Source organism: Hordeum vulgare, chromosome 7H (genome assembly GCF_904849725.1).
Source record: "Hordeum vulgare subsp. vulgare chromosome 7H, MorexV3_pseudomolecules_assembly, whole genome shotgun sequence".
NCBI lineage: Eukaryota > Viridiplantae > Streptophyta > Magnoliopsida > Poales > Poaceae > Hordeum > Hordeum vulgare.
This window is the reverse complement of record NC_058524.1, coordinates 582,681,267-582,689,342: the sequence shown is the minus strand read 5'-3', so window position 1 is coordinate 582,689,342 and position 8,076 is coordinate 582,681,267. Positions and strand designations below refer to the sequence as shown.

General features: G+C 46.7%; 1 protein-coding gene across 1 annotated transcript; it reads right to left on the bottom strand.

Annotated features, from left to right (window-relative positions):
* Positions 1 to 207: 207 nt before the first annotated feature.
* LOC123409824 (external alternative NAD(P)H-ubiquinone oxidoreductase B1, mitochondrial) lies at positions 208 to 5,138 on the bottom strand. Its single transcript, XM_045102696.1, has 11 exons — positions 4,822 to 5,138; positions 4,600 to 4,744; positions 3,950 to 4,211; positions 3,618 to 3,824; positions 3,171 to 3,421; positions 2,510 to 2,729; positions 2,308 to 2,412; positions 1,731 to 2,003; positions 1,478 to 1,605; positions 813 to 932; positions 208 to 660 (listed from the first exon to the last, which is right to left on the bottom strand). The coding sequence occupies exons 2-11, from the start codon at positions 4,701 to 4,703 to the stop codon at positions 573 to 575; spliced, it is 1,758 nt and encodes a 585-aa protein (XP_044958631.1). The 5' UTR covers positions 4,704 to 4,744; positions 4,822 to 5,138; the 3' UTR covers positions 208 to 572.
* Positions 5,139 to 8,076: the final 2,938 nt, after the last annotated feature.

Genomic DNA, 8,076 nt, shown 5'->3' with positions numbered 1-8,076 from the left:
CAAATATTGGTTGTACTGGGGTCCAGCCCTCTGGCAGTGGTAGGTTCTACTCTGAAAGGGCCTGTACGTCTAACGTAAGAGATGGATCATTCACTGTCACTCGCCCGCCCCGGCCGTGTGGTACAAAGTACGGTGCACCGAGCCACCGCCTACTCGTATCCGTCCGGCAAGGAGGAGGACTAGACAATGAGACAAACACAGTACACGTACACAACGATCACCACGTGATCACGTACGTCCTAGCGGACGATGCCCGTAGAACTGCCACGCTGTTATTACCAACTTATTCTTACTGCTGCCAATCACTAGTGCCTATTTCGTCGCGCCAGGCACGCTTCAGATCCACAACCAACATACACCCACATCCAGAGAAGAGAAGAGAAGAGAACCCCATCACATATGCACATTCTGGCAGCAAAAGAAGGGGTGATGGCTCCATTGGCAGGACACAGGAAAGGAACAATCAACAGACATACATCCTTGCTTGCTTGCTTGCCTGCCCACCCAATCAAACACTGTACAGAGAGGTTTTGCTGCATTGCATTTGCATCCTGGAATCGACACCGGGGCGCCTAGATCCGGCTCGAGTCCCTCCCGAATATGAACCTCCGGGTCCAGTCGGACACCACCAGGACCCGAGTGCGCCAGCTCACCTGCTTGCTGCTCATCCATGCAGGAAAGAAAGGGACAGTCTCAGTTGCGGCTAAACGACTTGGGAAGGAGATAAGGTGGATAAGGCGGCACCACGGTTTCTTCCGGCAGGGATGGTAGATCATGAGATGCTTGTATGTCGAGCGACAACGACATCTTACCTTGCGTACACGGAGTACCAGAGCCACTGGGTGCTGTGGCCCATCGAGACCCAGTCGCCCGGGAGCTCCGCCGCGGCTTGCTCCCCGCCCAAGGGCGCGAACTGCCCGAGATGCTTGTACCTTGAGTGCCAGGACATCAAAAGATGAGGGAGCGTATGAGATAATGAAGCAAGAGCTGATGATCACAATGAGACTAGCAACAGCTCACAGTATTCCACTGAAAAGCTTGTGAAGGAAGAGCCAGTAACTGCCCTAGTTATGAATTAACCTAAATTGTTTCGAAGCCAAAGGCTAGTCATGTTGCAACTCAAGCAAGTTATTCCTAAAAACGTCTAAGTGTTACCGCCAAGATAATAGGTTAAGTACGTTAACTAAAAATCCGAAACGGTTTTAGGTAACCATATTGCTAATTTCCTGATTGCTGAAGTACTGCATAACTGAAAGAGCTACTGTAGACATGGATCCAGTGTTTATTAAGCAATTTTGGGTATAGATCACTCCTACCCAAGTAGGTGGTTACTGACAGCAATTGATTACTATCTAGAGTCATGATGTGTCCCCAAAGCTGTGCAAAGTTTGAAGTACAGGTTGTGCTTTTCAAGCTTAAAAGAAGATGCGAGTATGTGGGTACAATACAAATACAGCTGCAATGGAAAGCTAAATACCGGAATGGGCGGAAATTGTGATGCCCTTCCCCTGACCCCGTCAGCCGCAACGGACCTTCTGGATGCTCTACGCAGTGATCCATTTTATTAAAACAGTCAGCAAGATAATACCCCTGTTGCGCAGCAACCTGACAAATATCAGAGAAAAAATGAGGGAGTGTTCACACAAAGACAAGTTGGCTGTTCACAGACCAAAACATTATCTATTCTAAAATTATCATCAACCCATGTATTCCACGGAAATAGAGACAACCTGAGCAGTTGCCGGAACAGTTTTTACTTGGGAGTCTACATGGCACAAAGCTTTTTTGAACTCCTCTATGTCGACCACCATTGACTCCTTGTTGGCATCTCCTACGCCACCTTTTATCAAATCAGAAATATCAAGCATGTGCATACTTTTCATATACAGTTCCACTTGAGGGTATCTAATACAAATGTCTTCTAGAATATCGTTTATTTCTTTCAGTGTCAAGGTGCCAGAGTTATCCTTGTCTGCTACTTTAAATACTGTTGAAATGTCCTCCTGAAAAGAAAATAGAAGTAAACGAGTCAGAGGAAGGATGAAACATGCACCGAACAATGCGAACTTAGATGTTCAGTGTGCTTGTTTATTCAGCATGATAAATTTGGCATGGACAAGCATGGGCACGCATACCAATAGTCAATAGAATGACTAATTTGACATCGATGATCTACCAAGAAACCATAACAGTGCAATGATAATTCTGAGGTGCCGTGCGTGCAGCTGTCCCTACAATGTCTCTGCGTATGAGGTTCTAAAGCACGAAGAGACTGCAAAAAATATTTATGAAATGCTTTAGATATACCATTATTTTCCTTTGACTTATTGAAGAGCAGTCGCCAATTGCATAGACACTATCACACTCACGAACTCTTAACCATTCATTAGTTGCCAAGGCTCGTCGTTTGCCCTGTTAAAAGAGAGAACATTTGCATTCGTCAACAAAATGTTAGAAGTTACACATAACTCGGTAACCTGAATAGCAGCTTTCATTCAGATTTAACAACCTGACCAACTTGATTCATGAACTCTGTAATGACCGGGCGAGTACCAATACCCGCAGACCAAATAGCCATCCCATACGGCACCAATGTTTCTACACCAGATGATTTACACTTCACTGTAATTGAATCATCGGAGACCTTTATCACTCTGAATCCTGTACTCAACTCGATGCCATCTCTTTGGAACTTTGATTCAGCAAACACAGCTATCCTTTGGTCAAACCTACATGAATGAAATAGATATATTATCTTACAGTAAACATGGAGAAAAGAGAAGATCTAGTGACTGGGATATGTTTTCCACTTCTAATGACTAAATTGTTTCCCTAAACATGGAAAATAACCCAAATTCTTATTCACTTTTTCCTGGGAGTATTTGAGAGTCCTCCAGGAGAAGATTAGCTGGGGAGCTCACTACTTGCAGCATGCATGTTCTAGTCTGCTAGATGTGAACCAGCCATACAATCATCATTATCTGGGAATGAAGAATGACATACTGATACATTAATTCCCCTGGAGGCTTTTTATTCATACCAAGACATGTTCTTAGCGACGAGAGCCTGACATAATAGTTCTTTAACGATACCACGCAATGCAAGTGAACCATGGCTATTACTGCAGGATCGTTCAACCCTAATTATATGGTAATTTAGTACGGACTTACGTATTCAATATATGTTCTCCTGATTGAATAATTGTTATCTTCACGAATTCTTCAATGGCAGGATATAGCTTCACCAGATCTTCTACAAGAAAATCATGCAACTCTGCAGCAAACTCAACCCCAGTAGGTCCACCACCAATAATCACAAAGTGAAGGATCTTCCTTTTCTCCTCTTCGCTGAGGTTAGGAAGTGACGCCCTTTCAAAGCAGTCTATCACACTCTTCCTGATCTTTTGGGCATCCTCCACTTCCTGAATTTTACAATGTGAGGCTGTAAATACAAGATATCGCTAATAGTCCCATGAATGTAAATTTACTAATACTTCACAGTAGGATATATCTCAAGATGTTGCAGAAAATTAAACAGGATAACTTGCATCTCAGGACTGAAACATCAGAAGTAGCAGAACAATAAAGGGAAACTTAATTGTCTCACAGGATTTTTACCTTCAGAAAGTGGCAATGCTCCATCACACCAGGAGTGTTGAATGTATTAACAGTAGCTCCGAGAGCAACAACCAAGTAATCATAATCAACCATGAAATCGCCATTCCCATCCAAATTGGTCCCGACGGCAGAGCGACAGTGGACGGCTTTCTTCGATGGATCGATCTTGAAGCACTCTGCTTCATAATACGCGACATCTTTCCTTTTCTGCAGAAGGAAGAACAAGAGAACCAGCCAGCCACTGCGTTAGCCCACAGCTCTGCATAACAGCAACCACAAGAATACAGATAGCTTTTAGCATTATAAGAGCATCAGATCGATCAACCGGGTACCTTGTCGAACATCCGCCGTATGGGCTCGACGATGCTGCGCGCCTCCACGGTCCCGCAGGTGACGCTGGGGAGCAGCGGCGTGAACGCGAAGTAGTTGCGGGGGGAGATGACCTTCACCTCGTAGCGGGAGGAGTCGAGGTTCTTGAGGAAGGAGGTGCCGGCCCAGCCGGTGCCGAGGACCACCACCTTCTTCTTCCTGGGCGGTGGCTCCGAAGCCTCCTCTGCCCTGGAGGAATCGGCATAGGCCACAATGCCTCCGCCGCTGCAAATCCAGTAGAGTAAAACTTGAGGCTCGCAAATGCGGCCAGCCACCTCGATCGGGAAGAACAGGAGCAGATTTTTGGGACAAAAAATCGGATAAAAGGGAACGGTCCATGAGGTACAGGGGATGCTGGCTGGCTGTTCATGGAGTAGTACTACTCCTACATCGGATGGATGTCCTGTCCATGAACATCACCTCTCCTGTTGACCAAGATTATCTAGATTCTAGGGTGCTAGACCAAGGAATCAGCCACGAGAAAGAACAAAAAGAGAAAGGGTAAAGGCAGACAAAAGGGGCGGCAAGGAGCAGTGGATCACCATCATCACCCAAGAAAAGGGGGGGAAATAAATGGAAGAACTTTACAGGGGATCGGGGGTGGGGGGCGCACCTGGCAGCCGTGAGGAGGAGCGCCGCGGTGGAGACGCCGGCGGGGCGCCGGATGTCCTCCAGGAACCTGGCGGCGGCGCGTGAGGCGAAGGAGGAGAAGCCCATCCTGCTTCCTCCGCTGCCACAGAGCTCTCAGCTCCGCCCAACTGCCAGGCCAAGCCGATCAGGTCAGGTACTAGTGCATGGGTAAAGATCGAAAGCGATGTGGAGGGCAACAGCCTACCTGCTCTGCTCTTCACCTGGCCGCTGGGCAATGGCGATGCGATGCTCACCGCTTGTCTGCACAAATCAATGGTTTTTAACCCGGCCATCCTCCACACTCTGCGGGGCAAGGTCTGATTGGTCACCGGTTCTCCACACTCTGCGGGGTAACTTGGTCTGGATCTGATCTGGTGCACATGCGCCGACTCACACCAGCACACCACCGCCGGTGACCACCTCCACTCCTGTTCTTTTCTGTGGTATCTTAATTCATACACGATCACCACACCCGCAAGGCACCACTGATGGTGATGAATTGGAGGGGTTTGACCTGACATAGTAAGCAAGCAAACGTGACATGCTTAGCACATTGACGTTTCAACCCAAGAAGAATTTTGGCCTCAGCTGGCACCATCTGGGTACAGTTTCCAGGATTCGTTCCGCTTGAACTCCATATGTACTATACTCTCTCCGTATCAAAATATAAGACCCTGTTTGGGACCCAATGGATTATAATAATCTGGATTATGAAGATAGATTATATAATCTGGTTTATAAAAATATTCTAGGTGGACATGTTTGGAAGTCAGATTATATAAACTGTAATTTAGATTTTACATTGCATAATGACCTGTCTGCCCTTTGTTTTTTGAAGGAAAAGGAGGGTGGCGGTGACAGGAATGTAATTATCTCCAACTTTACAAGGGTAATGGATCATTAGCAATCCATAATCTGATTTTAGCTGGGGTAGAGTAGATTATGAGTTTTTAATGATCTGTCCATCTAGTTTTTATAATCTACATCATAATTTATCTTGTTTGGAGACATAATACATTATAAAAACTGAATTATATAATCTGAATGGTTCTAAACAGGGCAAGACGGAGTATCAAAAAAGGTCTTATATTTTGATATAGAGGAAGTACATGATTTTGGTTTTTCTCTTGACTTCAGCACTAGAATCCTTTGATACCCATGCCTAAAACTAAAAGGGGTTAAACTCTTACATCAGCAATGAAGATGGTAATAAACAAGGAAGGAAAACATAACACCGTAATTGTTGCTAAATGCTCCAGCTGATCACATTAATGTTGTACTGAATGAAGATTGAGGAGAACAAAAGAATACCAGAGCATAGCTAATCTCTAGTCTCAAGGTAAACAGTGCTAGGAGCGTCTTTTGCTCAAATTCGGAATCCCCTAGCGTTAGCTAGGGTTTTACATCCCTGCGGCGATTCCACGACGTAGGTCCTCCGCCCGCCCTAGTTTACCGTCGGCTTTAGCCGGCGCCCTGTCCGTTCCCGCGGCCTTCTCCCCTTCGTCCCGAACGCCTGCGTTCTCGGCGAGGGTTCTTCTCCTGTGCTACGCCATGGCTTCGGCTCCAGATGCGTTTTCATCGACGAACCTAGGTTCCTAGGGGAAACAAGACGAGGAGCTCGGGGATTTCTTCGAGAAGTTGGATCTCCATGAGGAAGAGTTCGATGATGTGATCGTGGAAGAGGAAGCTCCAGATCTCGCTGATGAGATCCCATGGCTTGCCCTAGCTAGGGTCCAAACTTACAAGAACTTTAGTTAAGCTGCGTTCTTCAAGGATATGAGAGCTGCCTGGAACACGGCTAAACCCGTCAGGTTCCGCCCCATCGGTGCCAACCTTTTTGTGATCCAAGCCCAGTGCCTTGGGGATTGGAACCGGATCATGTCCCAAGGACCGTGGCTTTTTCGCAATATGGCTATGATATTTGCTCCATATAATGGCTACTCTTGAGGCAACAGATGTTCTTATGGTGCATATGCCCATATGGCTCCAGATCCATAAACTCTCGGATGGATATTGTAGAGTGGATGTGGTTGAGAAATTGCTACGATCATCAGGGGAGATATTGGAAACAAGAATAGCGGGTAATTCCAGGGGTGATTACATCTGGGTTAGGGTAAAACATGATGTTAGGAAACCCCTCACGAAATTTGTGAGCATTGTCAAAGGAAAGGTGAGATCAGTCTATGCCGTCAGGTATGAGAAATTAGCAAGGTTTTGCAAAGCCTGTGGTATCATTGGCCATGATCATAATGAGTGTGGTAATGGCGTGTATGAGGAACGGGATCTCAAATTCGGTGACTATCTGTATGCCGATCCCCCGGGGAAGTTCAAAGGCGATTGCGATCAGAGCCGTTCTGAAAAATCTATTCCAGATCCCCCTGCTGCCAAGGTGTCGACGGGCAAAGGTGTATCGTCCCTTGACAGGGAGTTGAAAGACACTGCCTCTAGCCCTGTTAAGAAGACCCCCCCTCCCCCCCCCCCCCCCCGCTGGCCATGGAGGTAGATAAATCAGCTCGCAAACGTCTACTAGTGGTACAAGATGAAGTGGTGGAACCTGCTCGGGATGGGAAACTTCTGTTGATAACAGATGGGAAGGACACGACAAACTTAGAATCTCCATCCACCAGTTCAGATAGTAAACGTGCAAATAAAGATGATGCTCAAACAGACTCGGATAATCTATCGGCGGGCTCCCAGGTGGAGCGCCGCCAGGCCTAATGAGTCATTTATTCTGGAACTGCCGGGGGGCGGGGAACCGCCGGACAGTTCGTGAAGTTGGGGCTCTTGTAAAAGCCCACTCCCCAAGCTTTGTCTTCCTTGCGGAAACAAGACAAACCTGTGCAAAAATTGAGAGTCTCAAGTGAAGGTTAGGTTTAAAGGGTTTTAGTGGTGTTGACTGCATTGGTCATAGTGGTGGATTGGCCTTGTTCTGGGAGGAATCCTATCATGTCACTGTGTTAGATTCCTGCCAGCGCTACATTGATGTCCTTATCACTGATCAAGGATCAGGAAAGTAGTGGAGATCAACCTTTATTTACGGGGAACCACGTGTAGAGAATCGGCATTGTATGTGGAATCATCTGATCAGACTCAGGGGCGTATCTAATCTGCCTTGGATGGTGGGGCTAGACTTTAATGAAGCCCTTTGGCAGCACGAGCACTTCTCCAAGACGGCTAGGCGTGAAAATCAAATGGAAGCCTTCCGGGATACACTAGAACTATGTGAGCTGATTGATTTAGGGTTCTCGGGTGTGCCATACACATACGATAATGGGCGCCTGGGAATTGGTAACACACGAGTCCGTCTGGATAGGGTGTGTGCCTCGGATGACTGGCGGGACATGTTTCCCTTTGCAAAAGTACAACACTTAACTTCTCCTAGATCTGATCATTGTCCCCTGTTCCTGCATCTAGAGGAGGTGGTTGACGTACGGCGGATGGGGAATCCCAAGTATGAAAT

Excerpts from the sequence above, each read along its gene's own strand:
- LOC123409824 (XM_045102696.1), bottom strand. The coding sequence starts at position 4,703 with ATGGGCTTCTCCTCCTTCGCCTCACGCGCCGCCGCCAGGTTCCTGGAG. Across the intron at positions 2,730-3,170 it reads GGAGAACATATATTGAATAC|GTTTGACCAAAGGATAGCTG; the intron begins GTAAGTCCGTAC and ends TCATTCATGTAG. Across the intron at positions 933-1,477 it reads CACAATTTCCGCCCATTCCG|GTACAAGCATCTCGGGCAGT; the intron begins GTATTTAGCTTT and ends CTGGCACTCAAG.